Source organism: Schistocerca americana, chromosome 2, assembly GCF_021461395.2.
Source record: "Schistocerca americana isolate TAMUIC-IGC-003095 chromosome 2, iqSchAmer2.1, whole genome shotgun sequence".
Taxonomy (NCBI): domain Eukaryota; kingdom Metazoa; phylum Arthropoda; class Insecta; order Orthoptera; family Acrididae; genus Schistocerca; species Schistocerca americana.
The window spans coordinates 354,791,216-354,811,456 of NC_060120.1; the positions used below are offsets into that span (position 1 = coordinate 354,791,216).

Here is a 20,241-nt window from a genome sequence, read left to right on the forward strand (position 1 = left end):
CGCATACGCTGAGCGTGATTATTACTGCACACATAGGCGACTGGTCAGAGTTTCCCTTCTTTGCCTTACCAACTCGTTTGTAGCAAATACTGTGTTACCACAGCAGACCATACAAATCACACACGTTACGCTACTTGCAAATACGCATGATACAATTTTGCCGTGTGATTTTCGGAAGCACAGTGTTTCAAACGACACAGCAAACGGATAACGCCACACAGGTGGCCGAAGTGCGCTCGAGTCGCAGTCGTGCAGATGAAATCCAATGAAACAGACAGTGACTGGAAGTTTTGTCTGTTATATAACACGTTCATGTACGGATGTTGGACGTAAGAAATCTATCCACCACAAAGAGTATTGTGTCCGACGGAGATTTTAATGCTCTTTCGCCCAGAGAGGAACAGGTTGCTCAATACTCCTCCGCTTACATTCGACGTCAGTGAGACATTGGGGCTCGTTTTTCCTCAGTAGCAGCTCTTAATCACGATGCTGAGTGGTTCCACAAACGTTTGCACGGCTGCATGTACACATGTCGTCCGTCACTCGCTAAGACCGTTGCGAAACAAGAGCGGCGCATTGTCAGAAGACAGAACATGCGAAGAATGACGCAAGGAAATAAAACGCAAGAAACGATAATAATTACTACTGTTTATATTAGCAAATTAACGCAAGACAATTGTTCATGATTCTTGCAGACCAAAACTGTAACGAAAACTGCATTGTTATAGTGATCACAGAAGGTGCTTTAAAATAAAGTGAAACGCGTTTGGTCTAAGAGTTTAATTACGGTCGCAAAAAATAGTATTTAATTAATAAAAAATATGTATCTGCGAGTGAAAATAGAGCCCGAAAAACAAAGAAGACAACACGTTTCTGGTTTCCTGCAGACACAGTTCTGCTGCGGTCGGATAATAAGTGCATCGGAGTGTGCGACTGAAATTGAGCAGCAACTGGAAATTGACGCGCAGTGTACGACAAGGTTCTTGTGGGCAGAACGCCTAAATTGCACAAAGATTCACTGTGAAATTTTGGCAATGTACGGACCAAATGCAATGTAGCTTCCACCCGTAGTGAAATGGCGCCGAGGGCAAGGCCACACAGACGTGAGTAACGCTGGCCTGGAAGACCAGATCTTGTACCATGCGATTTCCAACTTTTTGGGAAGTTTAAAGTAGATCTTGTGGAAAGAGATCTTCCAACGACGAGGACTTAACAGAGCGGTTCTCGAATGGCTCTGTGACCAGTATGCACATTTCTATCATAGAGGAACTGAACGATTGGTAGAACGTTCTGATCGTTATTTACAGACTTTTTGCGACTAAGCTGAAAAATGGTGTCATGTAGCTGTGTCACCTGTGTGTGTAATGCAACGATGAATAAAAATTATTTGGCCTGCCACATTAATATGTAACTTACTTTTTAAAGTACTCTCATAATACTCATACAGGCGAACCCTGTAAGTACTGAAGATCGTGAACATTAATGTTGCATAACTTTTAAACAAAATATTTCGAGCACCATTATTACGCAAGTGACATCATGATGAAAACACACTGTTCAATCTGGACATTGCGAACAATTGTCATCAATAGAAATGTCCACGTTTGGCTTATGTTAATAACATATGTCACAGAGGTAAAAATATACTGTAATTTGCGCTTCTCTTAAATGTTACTATTTTTTCAATGAGTACTTCGGTGCAGGATGTCTGGGTTTACATCTTTCGAACACTGGCGTTTCCCTAACGTCTAGTGGCTAAATTTTATGTTGTTCTATAACATTTCAGAGTATAGTTTCAAGAAATATGCTTATAATTAATTATCATGCTTAGCTTTTGGATTGCAGTGTAAACACGCTGACGTGTACAGGGCTTCTCTACCGCTCGTGCAAGTATACTGCTGGCGACGCCTGCGCGTCGCCCGACGCAATACGCAGTGCAGTAGCGCTGTGGGGGATGCAGGACATGCGACCCAAGGTGCAACGAGAACGCACTGGTTTCTATCGTAGAACTTCGCCTAACATCGCTATACCAAGCTGTTTGTGTAAGTACAGCTTAGCGTGCGAAAACTCTCTTCTAAAGGATCATCAGTCATGTCGGAACATTCGAAATATTTATGTGGATAGCTCCTCCATGAATCGCACACCAGGTAAACGATTTCGACTGGGTATATGAAGGTTTCAAAGAAACACGACTTACCTCAGATACAGATTTAAAAAAAAGGTCTATCAGGAAAAATCAGCTCGCTCAATAATTAAATTCTCTTCCATCTTATGAGCCAGATGCATGAAATACGTCGTAGGAGCATGTGTTGTGTGGGGCGCAGCATTAACCTTTTGGCGATTCGCAAGTACAGTCTGTTCGCCTTTTTTTAGGGACTAACTGTTTACTTCACCGTGTGACTGAAGCACTTAACTGTAATTTATCCGTGAGTAATGAATAAGTCAGTGGAATTTAATTAGGCATACAACAACTGGTGCAACACTTCTCACGTATACAGCGACTTGTTGCTCGAGGTTGGCACCGAAGTAAGAAACAACGTATGAACTACATACGGTCCCGAAGTGATGGGAAACAACAAGGAAAAAGTTCGTGGATAAGTTTGTTTGAAGTAATTATATTTGTTACAGTACTTTGCAATTCTGTTAACAGTTTAAATATACTGTATTTTACTATCCAGGAAGAAGGAAGGAAAATTAGGCTCTATCCCATAAACATTGATGTCATCCGAGACGGAGCACAAGCTCTGACTGTGAAAGGATGAGGAAGGAAATCGGCCGTGTCTTTTCAAAGGTATGGTGTAACAGGGGCATTGTGCATTTCAATATCGAGCTAAAACCATGGAGCATTAATTCAAGTTTAAATATTATACATAAAGTTATAGGGCAGGGACATGTGATGTACAGACTCGAGGTAATACACATTTCGTGTTCCCACTGAAAATATTTATTGACTTACAGTATCAATATTTGCACACTCTAGAAATAATCTCCGTATCATAATTGTGTGCTCCTGCTGTCTTATGTTAGTAATAGAATTTTCATACTAACGTAATATTTTAAGAATACCTATAAAGAACGATGATATATTTTTTACTTTGATTATTTCGCGAGTCCAGTTCTCGTCGCGACTAGGAATTATTTTGAGACCTCAGGCACTTTTAAAGTTTTTATAGCGAAGTGTTTTGGAACACGTAGTCAGTTTAATATTTTGGTCATATATTCAAGAATTGAGAGGGACACTTCGAGTCAGCTTTTGTTAATTTGCACGTCATGCCACAAGAGTACGCGAAAAAGGAGGGATGAAAAATCATAAAAGCACTTTACTGCTTCGGATCACGTCCAAATTTCGCAAATGATTTTGAACAGTCCCTAGTGGTTTCGTATGGGACAGCAACTTTTGCTGTCACGTTACACTCCAAAGGGGTGAGATCACATTCAGTAAGGCTACAGCCCTACGATGTCCACAGAGTAGGTTTTAAACACCCAGGGACTGGCAGCAGTGGTCATGTTTGTCGGGAACGTGTCTTGCTGCTCACTGCACTGCGAACTATCATTCTCGGCCGCGAAATATATGGGAATCAACAAACCAAGGGAAGGGGTGGTTTCATTGACGCTTTTTATGCCACTCCCAGGCCATTTCGCGTCTGTTCTGAGCAGCTGCGTGTCTAAAATGTTTGCCTCAGTCACCTACGCGAAAACGCTGGGTGTTGCGATTCTGACCTCCATCGCAGGGGCGTCAAAAAAAGGAGTGACGTAAGGGTAAGAGAGGCTGTGACGACCTTCCCATTGTGTGACACGTTCACAGTGGCGCTGGGCAAAGTTGTGCCGAAATTTGGTGCTAATTACCCTGCCTTACAGTTCAAGCGAACTTCTGAGCTCTGGTTTGAAACGTCGTCGTGCCCGAGGGTGACGTCGCAGGGCGGCACACTTTTGCACCGTTATAGACGAAGATTGTAGCGACCTTTGAGCCAAATTTCAAACTTAAGCGACGCAATGGGTGAAAATTACACGATTTCTAAAAAGTGATCTTACAATTCTGTGGTGCAGTGTAGATGCGGAGTACAAGATCCTCATGCTTAGGGAAGGGAAAGGAAATTGGCAATGGACTTTGCAATGTAACCAATTAGTTGTTCGTCTGATGTGCTTGAGGTAAACCACATCAAAGCTTAATGTGGATGTTCAGACGAGGAAGTGAATCCTGCTGAACAACAGTCCAGAGTCTTATGAGCTGTGCCTTGGTTCTCAACTGCAGTCATCTAGAGCAGGGGTCTCCTAACTACGGCCCGCGGGCCGAAACCGGCCCGCGACGGCCGGCAAACCGGCCCCCATTAGCTGGCCGCACATCCCCGGTATCCGGCCCGCCAAATGTTTGAGGTGCTACCTATACTGCCAACAATTGATTTTCGAGGCCTATCGCGACCAATACACCGCGACATTGGCTCTGCTACTCGCTACAAGACTACATAACTAAACTTATTGTTGCGCCGATTGAAATAACAATGCGTTGACATACTCTACCTCTGTTACGTCTTGCAGTAATAGTGTTGCTAACAATGATTTTGAGATTTCGTTAACTTCGTGCAGGACGTTTTCGTGAAGAATGTGCAGTGACATACTTTTTTGTCGGTGAAATACGCCAGAATTTCGGTCAGGTACGTCCACCAATCAAAATTATGTAATTACATAAAAATCGTAGTTCGTTTCAGTGCTAGCTATTCCCACAACCGTAGATTTTTGCGATTTCATCTTTCCTTTAGCCTTAGATCACGGTGATCATGGAGTGCTAGGGTGCTTTATCCCACTACGTAGATCTTGGTCCTTATGACTTCGTGGAGGAGTCAATGTGGCCCGCGGACTAAAACGTTTGGAGACCCCTGATCTAGAGACTTGATGAATGAACTTATCTGCCAAGTGTCGCTCAGTAAGAATTATTGGTGCATTGAACTCTGTCACCTGACTCTGTCCGAGCTCCGCAACGATAATACCGTGTGGCTCTACAGGTAAGTCAGTGGTCAGGACTTATGGGCGCCTACATCGTCGTCTCTGTTCCATTTCCCGGCTCTTCAATAGCTGTTGATGTCGCACTGCGTACTGAAGCACCGTCTGTGACGCCACCTCTTACTCAAGTACGTCAGGCCGACTAACGCATCTTCACGTGATGGCCTTGCCGGACTATTGAATGCAATTCGAGTTCCCACGAAACGTGCGAGCTCATTATGCTGATAATCTCAACCGTCACGGTCCGATTGCGTTCGCTTCTAGATTGCTATGGAAAGTCTTACGGTTTGTCAATAACAGCTTCTGTTCTCAGCGAGTCTCGTTTTGTGCTTGGCAATCGAGCGTTGTTTCTTACCCCGATTTTGTCTGAAAATCCAGTAATAAATATTACTATCTTAACTCACGACAAGTTTATCTCTTTCACATGGCAAAACAGGGATAGTTACTCAGCTAATACGGCAGCTACCGTCGTGTGTAATGGTAACACACTACTAAGCATCATTTTGCCATTATCTCGTCTGTGCTCAGGCGCGAAGCGAGCTAAATCCTCACAGTATGCCACAATAGCGGTCGCTTAGGCGTGTGTAGTGTAGGCCGACCGTAGTGGCCGAGCGGTTCTAGGCGCTTCAGTCTGGAACTGCACGACCGCTACGGTCGCAGGTTCGAATCCTGCCTTGGGCATGGATGTGTGTGTTGTCCTTAGGTTAGTTATGTTTAAGAAGTTCTAAGTTCTACGGGACTGATGACCTCAGATGTTAGGTCCCATAGTGCTCAGAGCCATTTGAACCATTCTGTGTAGAGTTTACGTCAGTCAGCCGTAGTGATGAACCGGCATTTATCCTCCAATATACACGGTATTAAAATGCACTGCATCTATGTTACGTACTTCAGGTTCGCATGGATAAAGTGATATCGAAAACGTGCAAGTATGTCGCAGGCTACTATGCTTGTCTGCTTCGGACAGCTAGTTCAAATCCGTGATTTACACTACGCTGCCGACTAATTACTGATACCATAGAGTACAGGAAACTTGACAACATACCCGTCCAACACGCGGGTTTTTGATAGTCGTCCCATAAACGTGAATATGTAGGTATTAGTGTTAATCACACTAAACAATAAAGCTCGTAGTTGCTCCACAAGATTTCGCTGCGGGCTGACGTAAGATAAAAAACAGCGGAAGTTCTTAGAATATATGAATAACAAACTAGTTTGCTATCTTTATGGATGCTTCTTAAATATATGATATACGTGTCTGACTTAATGTGCTAGATATAAAAGAGGCGATTTATGTATTATAAAGAAATGAAACATGGCTTTTATATAAAATGACGGTATTTCAAATAGAAAAGAATACGTTACGATGCATAAAAAATTTTCGGTTCGACATGTACTCATGGGACAACTGCAGTTGCGACACCGATCTTCATTCCGTGTATTTCAAGTGTGGTTTTTGTAAAAGGTAGTATACTATGTCCAGTCATAGCGCTCATAAGACATGCTGCCTAGCAGCAACGTAGAGGTAGGTCACAGAACAACAAGTGGCATATTTTCCGTTCGTCGCGTCTTCGGAAGTTCAGCCTTTACCCAGTCTGCACGCCATGTCCACCGTTGAGGTCTAGAGAGGAAACTGCTGTTCTTTCTGAGGAGTGCGTACATTCTGTAGAGAAAGGTTATACGTCGGCAATCCGGGCTTCGGATTTTTCACTGTAAGCAATCAAGTATCTCGCACAGTTACAGAGTCGGGACTCTGAAGAGGGGAAATACTGAAACTGTTGACACACCCGTCTGCTTTGACCCATGACATCACCAAAATGGTGCCACAAGAAGAATTGTAATTATTCTTATGAGATCACAGTCGCTGACTCTGCCAACTCACAACCAGTCACTTTTCAGGCTAACCTAGACCTGTGGATACGCTACTGATTTATCACCACAATCTACATTTCAAAAAATAACACAAAAAATTGTCAGTGTTCTATTCTACATCTGTTTGCGTAAGAACGACGTCACACGTGACAATATGACACCGGCACAGCCGTCCGCTAACCATTCAGCCCTGGAATCTGGAGTATAGAATTTTCATTATCTTTTAAGTGTCGAAGTAAGCTATATACACTAATAATACACCTGTGAAAGTATCGCATCTGTCTCTTTCTCTGTTTGAATACGCTTCTCCAAAATCACTAGACGAATTTTCATGGGGGCTTCACAGGTACCTTGAGCGCAGCTTGGGACAACGTATCAAATCGGATCACGGGAAAAATATATCGGAATTGAAAGTTTTATCCATTCTAATATTATTAATGCGAAAGTAGCTCTGCTACCTTTTCACGACTAAACTGCTGAACCAATTTCGATGAAATGTGGTGCGGAGGTAGCTTGAACACTGAGGAAAAACACAGATTACTTTAGAAAGTGTGCAGTACACGATACTTACTGACCTGAAGAATATTACGCGAATTAGGGAAACACGGTTACTATTTGAAAAAGCTTTTAACTCTTTGACTTTTAATCTTTGTAATATTTGTGAGAATAGTTTTATTGGTTGATACGTGCTACACGACGCCATTAAAAGTATTCTGCACAATGCTTAAACAAGCTTTAGTGTCTTTATTTCCTACTTCCACACTGTTTGTTGCATAATGTAGACTTTCCATAATGGATAGCTACTTGAATAGCACGACCCATTGATGCGCACCCCAACCTATTCGCCTCTGTATGCACTGCCCGGCAGCGACGCCGCGTATGCCGTATTGTGCTTCGGGACAGCTTGGGAGAAGGGAGAGGGGGCGCACACCACAAGCTATGCTTACCACAACAAGCAGGCACGTGAGGGCTGCTGAAATTATTACACGTGCAGTAGCTTGGCTACTCACCATCACTCATGATAACTAAACCACTGATACGTGAATCTGGTAACAGCTAGTCTATAATAAATGTTGAGTGGCTAACCTTCAGTACTGTGGGATATAATGTTTTGTGTCACCTGTAAAATTTAGTTCATGTGGCACGAAAAATCTAGAAACTGAACACGTCACTTATATAAAAAAAGTCAGACAAGTGTTGTTAGGACTTGGGCTCCGAGGGTTCCGTACAAACTTAATTGTATACACAGGTAATAACAACAACAATAATAATTATGATTATAATTATAATGTCGTGTGGCCAACGTTATTATGCTCAACATAGTCTAGCTCGATGCAGCCAGATTGTGCGTGTGTTGCCGGACGACAACATCATGCATATACGACTGGCTTCCTTAACATTATACTTAAATTTACGGTTTGTTGCCAAATGGCAACACCGTGGAATAGAAGGTTAATAAGAAGTGCTACTATGAAGTGAAGAGACTGGCACAGAAGAAGACAGCGCCCCCCTTGTAATATACTGTAGTTACGGCGGGCGGGCTTTGGCGAGCAGACCGGCGTCGCCCGTGGGTAAAACTGCGCGGCCCTGAACGTGTGACCCAGATTATGGCAGGCGACAGCCCACTTACCTTGTATCCTGCGGCAGGAGCATGACGAGTATTTCTTTATGTTAACAGCTTCGTCGAATCTGGAAAACACCAAACAGAGAGATTTTCTCAAAACCTCATCGAAACAATCTATCTGAAAATTCGCTAATTACTACTAAATACTATGTGTATGGAACTGAAACAAGGAAGGTAAATAGTTTAGGCAAGAAGAGAGTAGACGCTTTCGAAATGTGATGCTACGGAAGAATGCTGAAGATTAGATGGGTAGATCACGTAACTAATGAGTAGGTACTGAATAGAATTGGAGAGAAAAGGAATTTGTGGTACAACTTGACTATAAGGAGGGATCGTTTGGTAGGGCATGTTCTGAGGCATCGAGGGATCACCAGTTTAGTATTGGAGGGAAGCGAGGAGGGTAAAAATCGTAGAGGGAGACCAAGGTTCAAATGGCTCTGAGCACTGTGGGACTTAACATCTGAGGTCATCAGTCCCCTAGAACTTAGAACTACGTAAACCTAACCAACCTAAGGACATCACACACGTCCATGCCCGAGGCAGGATTCGAACCTGCGACAGTAGCGATCGCGCGGTTCCAGACTGAAGCGCCTAGAACCGCTCGGCCACACTGGCCGTCGGAGACCAAGGAATGAATACACTGTGCAGATTCAGAAGGATATTGGTTGCAGTAGTTATTTGGGGATGAAGAAGCTTGCACAGGATAGAGTAGCACGGAGAGCTGCATCAAACCAGTCTGGACTGAAGACCGCAACAGCAACTATGTGGCCAAAATATGATGCACGTTTCTATCTTTTTGCATATGAATGTGCATATGTTAGTCAATGAACAAAATTCGTAAGCTTAAATTTTACTCAAAACATCGTAAAATTCGTGACCAACATTAATTTTTAGATCTCTTTTACGCTCACTTCCTGAGATGAGACAGGTTTATCCTGGACTTAACGAAGAAGCAGATGCAGTGCTGTTAACAGGACAGTGCTGATGTAAGGGAAGTTATACTATTTTATTAAAGTGATGCACTTATAAAGGAAGTTGTACTACATATATTAGGTGGGCATAAAAAGCTTTACAGCCACAATGAAACAGAATTATATCCTTTTACGACTAACAGAATCAAAATATCACAGTAGTTGATAGCTCAACACAGAATAGGGCGAGGTTGTCGGTTCGCCGTTACTCACACGGACAGTTTGGTTGTGGCAACAACAGCTGTGAAATTCACTATCGAATTCCTGCTTATCTTTCCTGTTAACCTACAGTACTGGCAGCGCAGGGTAGCCGCGCGGTCTGAGGCGTCTTGAATAGTCCTCCCACGGGCATGGTGTGTGTGTTGTCCGTAGCGTAAGTTAGTTTAAGTTAGATTAATTAGTGTGTAAGTCTAGGGACCAATGACCTCAGCAGTTTTGTCCCATAGAACCTTTCCACAAATTTCCAAAATTTCCTACAGTACTGAGTTCATTGTGCACGACTGTTACAGCTTTATTTTATGTTCACTTTCGCTATTAGGTACAAACATTCTTTTGTTCATTATAAAACAAAACAGCACAAAGAAACAAAGCACATGACGAAAATGAATCTTAACAATTACATTAGCAGCCGCAATTGTCGTCCGTAGAGCGATATGGCAGTGGCGAGCAAAGCACTAGGCGCGACCAGGCTTGTTCTCTGGTTGGTTATCACCTTGGTAACTAGCTGTTAATAACTTTGTTATTCTGATCTGAGTATATCTTAAAACTTCTTTTTCGCTAGGACACATACAAATGATTTCTCACTGATATGCTACTTGACATGGTTCTGCTCCATTTCCGAATTGTGACACTCCAGATGTTTGTGAAAAATAACATAGGCCTCAGTCTCGCCACAGTGCTCTACAGATAGGCAGTTGTGGTCGAAACGAGTAACAAACAAAACTTACTGGCTTCGTATTTCGGCTGGTTGGTTGGTCGGTTGATTTGGGGGAGAGGACCAAACAGCGAGGTCATCGGTCCCATTTTCTAGGATGGCAGAAATCAATGGAAGAACAACACGACCAGCACAGTCCAGTCAAGAGCAAACACAGTGGGAAAAGGGGCGTCAGGGAACCAGGAAGAGGAAAGAACGGGAGGGGGTGGGTGTAAATGGGGAGAGCAGGGGTGCCCCAGAAAGGCTACGCGCGGTAGGGCACCAGCACTGCAACCAAACCGTCCTGACACCCACACCATACCACACCATTATCGCGATACAAGTGGGACAACACCAGGAGAAGAAGACACAAGGAAAGGGGAAACAAAACAGCGCAATAGATAAGACACAATGTAGGGAAAGGAGGGGAGAAGCTGATTGGTGTGGAGGTAAGAGAAGGCCTCCATAACCAACGCCTACGCTAGCTGAGGGACTCAAATTCTGGAGGAAACTTCAAGAACTTATACCTGAGAGTACAGATCACTTACGCGAAGAAAACCGAGGACAGACGTAACCATGAGAGGTCGTCCACTAACACCGAAGACAAGGTAGATGGGAGGACATATTTAGTGTGAAGGCCAAAAAGGCGGAGGCAGTCTAGCAAAATATGAATCACTGTGAACAGTGCCCACAGCTACAAAGGGGAAGTAGGGGACGGTTCTAGCAGAGTAAGAACCCATGGGTCAACCTAGTTTGGCGCACACAAAGACGGCAGTCGATGGTAGATTCCCACTGGAAGATGCAAAGGGAAGAACTCCACATGGTAGAAGTCTCTTTGATGAGCCGAAGAATCAGTCCATGATCAAGCAAAAAGGGATTTCATGTAAAGCCGCAAATCCGCCCCAGGAGGGGGGGGGGACAGCAGGTTCATTACCCAGGATACCTATGTGGCCAGGAACCCAAGGAAGTCGACCAAACAAGCAGCATCACAAAGCCCAGTGAGAAGTTCTTAGATGGCAGAGACCAAGAGATGACGGGAAAACAGTTCCATAGTAAACACCCCACACGTGGCAGGCAAGAGACGGTGCTCCATACCAAGAGATGTGAAGGCATACCCCACATGATCAGCGGATTTAGAGCCATCGGTGGATCGATGGAGAAAATAACAATGGCGTCCTGAAACTCCTGTAAGTCCATTTGAAACAAACAATGGAATACCTTTGGAGCGATAGAGGCTTTCGGACCTTGGAAGAGATCCATCCATATCAATGGCTGAGGAACTAACAATGGAGGTGGTCAGGAGAGAATATGGAGAAGAGGACAAGGAGTGGAGATGGATGTCACGGTGGAGAGAAGCAAAGTGGAGCCCAAAGGGTAAGCCCACCCAAGGGCGGGCAGCGGATGGGCAACGGCTCGCTGCTGTGAAAAGAATAGAATATGAGTGGCGAGCAGGGGAAGAGCGGACAGTGGTGGCATAGGAAATCAGGAGCAGCGACCGTCGAATCAAGGGGGGGGGGGGGGGGAACCCCAACGTAGAAGACTATCGACAAGGCTAGTGTGAAAGGCACTGGTGGTTAAATGGATACCACGATGGCTAACTGCGTCCAAGAGGAGCAGTATGGAAGGGGCAGCTGATCCATAAACTTGACAACCATAGTCCACACAAGGCAGAACTAATGCCTGGTAAGATGGAGAAGGATCAAACGATCCATGCCCCAAAAGAGGTGGATGAGAAAGTGAAGAACACTGGGTTTATACAAACAGTCAACCTTCACATGACTGACATGGGACAACCAAGTAAGCTTGTTCTCAAAAAGAAGATCCAAGAAACGGGATGGAGGACCACAGTCAGGCGTTGATCGTCAATATCCAGCTCCGGAACGGGATAGACCATAGTACAGCGACAGAAATGCACCATCCTTGACTAAGGGAGGAGAACTGAAAATTGTCCGCGTGGAAGTGCGCCAGATGTCTTTCTGGAGCAGTTGTTCTGCAGAGACGACCGAGCGAGAGCTATCTCAAATACAGAAATCATCCACCAATGGTCCAGCAGAGGCCACAAGTCCATTAATAGCGATTATAAAAAGAAGGACACTTTATACAGAGTCCTGTGGGACGCCATTCTCCTGGATCCATGGAGAGCTGAAAACAGTGCCAAGCTGGACTTTCAATGTCTGGTGGGACAGGAACTGGTGAATAAAAGTCGGGAAGGGTTCCCAAAGACCCCACTCATGGAGCATAGCTGTGTCATAGGCCTTATCAAGATCGAATAAAACTGACAGGATGGCGATGTTGAGAAAAGGCCTGCCGAAGCAGATGATCGATTGGAGACCATACTGCCTGAAAACTGCACTGATAAGAAGATAAAAGATCCAGAGACTCAAGGACCCAATCGAGCTGTCGAGTCACCATGCATTTTAGTAACTTGCAGGGGACATCGGTCAGGCTGATGGGGCAGTAACTATCATGGGACGAAGGGTTCCTGCCAGGCTTAAGGGCAGGAACCACAATACTATACCTCCACTGAGAGAAGGAAATGCCATTGATCCACCTATGGTTAAGCAACTGGAGGAGACACAGATGCTGTGGAGTGTTGCGGTGTTAAAACAATTGGTTATGGGTGGAATCAGGACCAGGAGCTGAATCGCGGGACGAGGGGGCCAGAAGAAGCTCCCATGCAATAAAAGGGTCCTTTTAGGATTCCGCCTGACAAGGGGTAAAACATAAAAGTGAAGCTTCAGCCCACTGTGCCCAGAGGAGGAAGGCAGCTGGATAGGAGGCTGACACTAATGCCACCACAAAATGGATGTGTTCTGCAAGAACTGATGGGGCTGTACAAAGACCAGCGGGAAGAGCAAGGCCTGGAATGGAAGACTGCCCTGAAACCTTGGAGGGTGTAGAGTGTAGTCCACACCCATGACGAAGGGACAGAAGAATCTAGAGAGGTGACAAAGCATTCCCAGCACACCCGTCTGCTCTGTTTGATTAAGTAACGGGCTTTGGCGTGAAGATGATTAAATGTAATAAGACTGGCAGAGGACGAGGCGTGACGACGATCACGGATAGCAGTGGCAATGGCCACAGTCCACCACAGAACTGGCTGACAGTGAATGGGGCCCATCAAACGGGGAACGACAATGCCAGCATGATGGATTATTTTATCGGAGAGATCACGGGCGACTTCATCAACACAACATGACAAAGAAGGTGTAAACACGATCTGAGAGGTATATAGAGGCCAATCAGCAAGATGAAAAGCCCAGCGGGGTTACCTTGTAAGAGGGAGATGGGAACAGAACAAGAGAATCAATGGAAAGAGATCACTATCATAGAGGTCATTGTGTGGCGACCAGTGGAAGGAAGGAAGAAGGGGAAGGGGAGAGAGCGAAATATCAATGGCAGAAAAAAGTGCCATATGTGGCATTAAAACAAGTAGAGAAACCATCATTAAGAAGGAACAGGTCGTGGCCCACAAAAAATTGATCAATGAAGAGTCCTCGACTAGATGAAGAAGCATTGCCCCACAGCGGGTGATGAGCATTAAAATCTCCAAGGGAGGGGAGAGTTGATGAAGGAGGGCATTCGGGGTAGCACATGTAGATGGGCTGTCAGGAGTGAGATATAGATTGCAAACTGCGAGGCAGAGTCCAAGTGGACCCGAACGGCAATGAGATATGAAGTGGGATCCATGTAATAACAGTATCCTTACTAACCAACATGCAGACGCCACTGGAAGATCTCAAAGGGCCAATCCTGTTCTGACATAAAGCACGGAGTTCACAAGGGTTGGTGAGGGAGCATCAGTAAAATGAGATTCCTGGAGAACGACATAAGGGAGGGGCACAGGGAAGTAAATGCAGCCCAGTAAGGAAGAATGGGCTGCAGTAGCTCGGGGCCCCCTTGGTGCCATGCACTAATAAAAGAACTGTGAGCCCCATGGGAGGTTGAACCTGGGTGTTTTGACACACCCATATCAGAACCACGATCACTGCCCTCTTCCTCCGCAAGGGAACGAAATTGTGACAAATATCTTGCTTGTACATTTTATTAATGATTTTTTATTATTTTAGGAAGCAGGGGTTGGGAAGGGAGAGACAGTGTTATAGCCTATCATCGATGTTATTCAATCTATATGCTGAGCGAGCATTAAAGAAAACAAAAGACAAATTTAGAGAAGGAATGAAAGTCCAGGGATAAGAAATAAAAGCTTTGAGATTAGCCGATGACATCAGCAAAGGACTTGGAAGAGCAGTTGAACGGAATAGACAGTGTCTTGAAAGGAGAATAAAAGATGAACATGGTAGAGGGAAACAACATATTGAAGGAGTAATTATTAGTTTATATTTTTTATTTTCTAATGTTGGCCATCTTGTCAGAAGTTCATATTAAATTTACCTCGAATTTCTCCTCAACTGTGGAAATTACGTAGTCGAAAGTCTGTAAATATGCTTAATAACTCACATTATAAATACACAGATCTGCAGTATCGTGTAAATAAAATCTATGGCCATAGTGTGTATGGTCACTTAATGTCTTATATTATGTGAGCGAAAACTACAAGAAAAAATTCAGGGTGTTTCAACCAGAAGACATTATTTTAACTACGTATATTTTTGTCGACATGCAACAAAACAGAAACAAATTGCAAAATACTCATAAAACCTCGAAGTCTTTTTCCTACGTTTTGTTGTTTTATTGTACCCAGGGGATACTGTACCTAGGAACACATGATGTTTTCCGTTGGTACTTCAGTCTACGACTGATTTCAGAATTGCATCAAGGAATGCACACCAGAGGAAGCCATAAGTTCTTACAGTCATTCTCTACAGCTTTTGTTGTTGTTTTAGATTTGAGGTTGTGTTTAATGCAGCATTTGTAAATATTTCGCATTATACACATTTAAGTGCTGCACAATACACACACACAAAAAAAAGTTTTGCATCACCTCGGTCCCGAGCGTTTCGGAACCTGTACAGAAAATTGGCAGAGAGATCAACATAAACATCATTTCCGCCCTTATTATTGCTCATGAAAACCACACATTGCATGTTGTACCACCATACAGCGAGACCTTCAGAGTTGGTGGTCCAGATTGCTGTAAACACCGGTGCTTCTAATACCAAGTAGCACATCCTCTCGCATTAATGCATGCCTGTATTTGTCGTGTATAATATCCACGAGTTCATCAAGGCACTTTTGGTCCAGATTGTCCCACTCCTCAACGGCGCTTCGGCGTAGATACCTCAGAGTGGTTGGTGGGTCACGTCGTCCATAAGCAGCCCTTTTCAATCTATCCCAGGCATGTTCGATTGAGTTCATGTCTGGAGAACATGCTGGCCACTCTAGTCTAGCGATGTCGTTATCCTGAAGGAAGTCATTCACAAGATGTGAACGATGGGGGCGCGAATTGTCGTCCATGAAGCCGAATGCCTCGCCAATATGCTGCCGATATGGTTGCACTATCGGTCGGAGGATGGCATTCACGTGTCGTACAGACGTTACGGCGCCTTCCATGACCACCAGCGACGTACGTCGGCCCCACATAATGCCACCCCATAACAGCAGGGAACCTCCACCTTGCTGCAGTCGCTGGACAGTGTGTCTAAGGCGTTCAGCATGACCGGGTTGCCTCCAAACACGTCTCCGACGATTGTCTGGTTGAAGGCATATGCAACACTCATCGGTGAAGAGAATGTGATGTTAATCTTGAGCGATCCATTCGGCATGTTGATGGGTCCATCCGTACCGCGCTGCATGGCGTTGTGGTTGCAAAGGTCGACCTCGCCATGGACGCCGGGAGTAAAGTTGCGCATCATGCAGCCTGTTGCGCACAGTTTGAGTTGTAACACGACATCCTGTGGCTGCGCGAAACGCATCAATCAACATGGTGGCGTTCCTGACAGGGTTCCTCCGAGCCATAATCAGTAGGTAGCAGTCATTCACTGCAGTAATAGCCATTGGGCGGCCTGAGCGAGGCATGTCATTGACAGTTCCTGTCTTTCTGTATTTCCTCCATGTCCGGACAACATCGCTTTGGTTCACTCCGAGACACCTGGACACTTCCCTTGTTGAGAGCCCTTCCTGGCACAAAATAACAATGCGGACGCGATCGAACAGCGGTATTGACCGTCTAGGCATGGTTGAACTACAGGCAACACGAGCCGTGTACCCCCTCCCTGGTGGAATGACTGGAACTGATCGGCTGTCGGACCCCCTCCGTCTAATAGGCGCTGCTCCTGCATGGTTGTTACGTATCAGGGCGGGTTTAGTGACATCCCTGAACAGTCAAAGGGACTGTGTCTGTGATACAATATCCACAGTCAACGTCATCTTCAGGAGTTCTGGGAACCGGGGTGATGCAAAACGTTCTTTGATGTGTATATTAAGCTATTTGGAATATATTGTTAACTCTTGAGTTACTACAATTTCTGAAACTATTTAAGTAACACATGGGCAGCTCAGCCATACTTCGTCAGCTGTGTACTATCTTATACGCTTTTTACCATGGAACATATGAAACTTTCAAATTACCTGGTTTTTTTTAATGTCTTAACAATTCTACCTGTTTTGAAAATGGAAATTTATGTTGATTTCCAATAGCTTTTATTTTCGAAATGTATTTTAGTTGTAACTGGTTTCTGATAATAGTGCTGCTTCATTCGATTTCACTTACTGCTTACTGGCGTGCAGTAGAGAAATGTAACAGATAAATGATTAAATACAATATTAACAAGATTTTCTCTACTGCAACGCTTTTAAAGTTCAATAGTATTTGTTCCTAGGTACATGATCATTTTGTACTTTAGAACATGTTTTCTCATGTGGAAAAAACCAAATTTTATGGAGTACATTTTTGCAATTTCAGAAAAAGATTTTACGTCATTAAGAAGTGAAGGCCATCATTTAAAAATGGACCTGGAAAATACATTAATCTTCTATTACAGGGGTGACTCTCTGAAAAGTGTACAAAGGTACCACACTCTCCCTGAATTCCTCCATTACCACATTACAAAACTTTCTAAATTTACAAAAAAACGGCATTCTGGGAAGCAAAAGTGTGTTGATAGACAAGTGGCCGAGAGTTTTAGAGAAACGCCCCTAGGTTCCACTCCATGACCGTGTTTATAACCTCACAACAGTCTGAAACACGATGTGATCTGCTCAGTGGAGGACATTTTGTGTAATGTCGTCCAGCAAGAGTGAGCAAGTGACTGTGGACCAGTGTGCTCTCCCTTGGCGTTTTGGCATTGTTACGCCTATGGCGAAAAGTAGTCATGGTTGATGTTCTGTCTCTCCAAAGTGGCGATATCTTTGCCGAGGCAAAGGTCCAGATCTAATTCGCACTTTATGTGGATTTGTGGAGAGTATTCGACAAGCACAGTTAAAGTCTGCCCACAGTAAAAGAGGAGAATTTGGAATTTCACATTATGACTGGCTAGCTTTAAGGTGGTTTGTAATCCACGAACCATAGTGATTACAGTTTGAGCATACTCTTAGAGTAATGTGCAGAGGGGCAGAGTATATTTTGCAGCATCGCCAGTGTACTAGATATGGGCAATCTACTCCTGAACTTATTCACTGAGGTATATTCTTTCACAGAGTGAGCAATCGGTGAGTTGGAAAAAAAAAAAAAAAGCTAACGGTAGCCCTTCGGATCTGGAAAGACTGTCCAGTGACGTCACTGTCCAGAACAAAGATTCTACGACAGGCTGCTGCAACAGTCTTCCACCCAGCATGCTGAATTAGTCACTATGACATGGAATATTCTGCAAAAAATACGCTGTATACAATGTGTTATGCATGTGTTTCTATACCTTACTGTTGTGAAGAGCTGTCAGAAACGAGAAGAACAGACAGTAAAGGAAGGTCACTCCCTTAGAGCTCTGGCTCAATGCAGAAAACACTTTCTCATCTTATATTTCCGCTTTTGATTTGAAAACATAGCTTCCAAGGAGCTAGCATGTCGGTGATTCGACACATCATGGTGAGAGACTATGCCTTGTGAAGTGATGAGGTTGGCTCCCCTACCACTCCTGACTCAGCACACAGTGGATTGCACTGAACTCGGCTTCCTGACCGATTCGGAGCTCAGGTGACTCATGACTCACTATGATCTTGAATCAGTCACTGATTTGGCTGTCGGCAACTACTCACTCATCCCAGCTCTGTGGAACAGACTGCAATGCAACTCAGGAGTCTCACTCACTGATTTGGCTCACATCATTCTTGGTTCGTACAATGATTTAGCTTGCAGTTCAAGTTGAATCTCTGAGTCACCACTCTACATCTGAGTTCAGTTCACTATCGATATTGTTCATTGTAGCAATAACGGTATGTATATTACATAACTAAATTTTATATATACATCATTGTACTTGTATATCATAGACAATACTGTGCATACATTTGTTCTCATTTGAAGTTTTTGCTATTTAAAAAGGGCATCTTTATTTTAAGTATTTTAATTTTGAATGTAACAAATTTTTCAAAGGTGCAGGATGTAAGTGAAACAAGCAGTCTTCGCGTTGAAGTGTTTCAAATTATTTAAGGTATCATTTTACCAAACTGGATTAAAAAGTAGAAAAATACTGTTAGCACCAGCAATAGTTTACTGTACTTCTGACTCCTCATCAGACCTGAAGACTGATCTGAAGTTCAAGCATCCAGCTGTACCTCTAGAAAGCTGTGGGTCATAAATCCCATCACGAACCCAACGAAGTGATGATTCTTCTGCAGAAATTCAATAAATTGTTTCTCAAAAACAGTCCCCACCATTGTCCGCCTCCACTTTGGATGGAGCTCTCAAAGCGGGTCTCAATATGTTTCCAGTCTGCCAGTGTCATTTGGTTCCCAACCGATTTTCATTTGCAACAACAGATATGTAAATTTGGCAATGCTATGAAGCTGATCACATTACATGAAATTATTAATTTACTGTACTGCGGGGCCAATAGTTTCTATATTTAAAAAAAAAATAACGTCATATTCCCTTTGTAGTTCCCGCATTTATGCTATTTTTAAGCAGTTTGCAGTTCTTTTGAACATTCTTATGCCTACAAGATCTGATGTTACATCACAGAAATACGTTAAAAATAATGGCTCTGAGCACTATGGGACTTAACATCTGTGGTCATCAGTCCCCTAGAACTTAAAACTACTTAAACCTAACTAACCTAAGGGCATCACACACATCCATGCCCGAGGCAAGATTTGAACCTGCGAACGTAGCGGTCACGCGGTTCCAGACTGAAGCGCCTAGAACCGCAGGCCACAACGGCCGGCCGTTAAAAATAACGTTATTATAGGTTTGTGTTAGTTTTGATGATAATATAGTCAATGGTTGTTAATAATATTGGTAGATTTGTTACTGATGCCCAACAACAGGTGCACAATCGTAAATAATACTAGTTTGTAAGCACTCCAGGCACATTACGTAGATGATAAGATGCAGTTAAAGTCATATGATCTGGAGTGCATCCAATCTGAAGAAAGAAACTGCAGAAAGTATTTCAAATTGGTCAAGGGCTGTTATGACCAAATATAATTTCAAACTAAAAAATTATAACAGAGAATACGTCAAATATGAAGTCAACTGTTTTGAACCTTCCATATGCCCAATATTTTGCACACACTTTCCATTGCATTGTGCAATATGCAATATAAAAGCCAACAGCGAAAGATGTTGATAAGATGAAAAGAGGAGTTATGTTTCTCTCTAAGAGTCTTTTTGCCTTAAGAAAACTAGTTGAAATGCAAGGAAATTACAAGAAAGACCAATCACCAACCAATGAACTTCATAAAGGGTGGAAATGGTTCAATTTGGAAGATGTTTGATGATAACATGAGTAGGCTCCAAGGAAGCCACG

General features: G+C 43.7%; 1 protein-coding gene across 1 annotated transcript in view; it reads right to left on the bottom strand.

The window, feature by feature from the left end:
• Positions 1-20,241, bottom strand: part of LOC124594841 (sialin-like) — a 424,449-nt gene that overhangs the window by 138,198 nt on the left and 266,010 nt on the right. Inside the window, exon 3 of the mRNA XM_047133292.1 lies at positions 8,498-8,556. Coding sequence (XP_046989248.1) covers positions 8,498-8,556 — 59 coding nt within the window. The remainder of the gene's footprint in view (positions 1-8,497; positions 8,557-20,241) is intronic.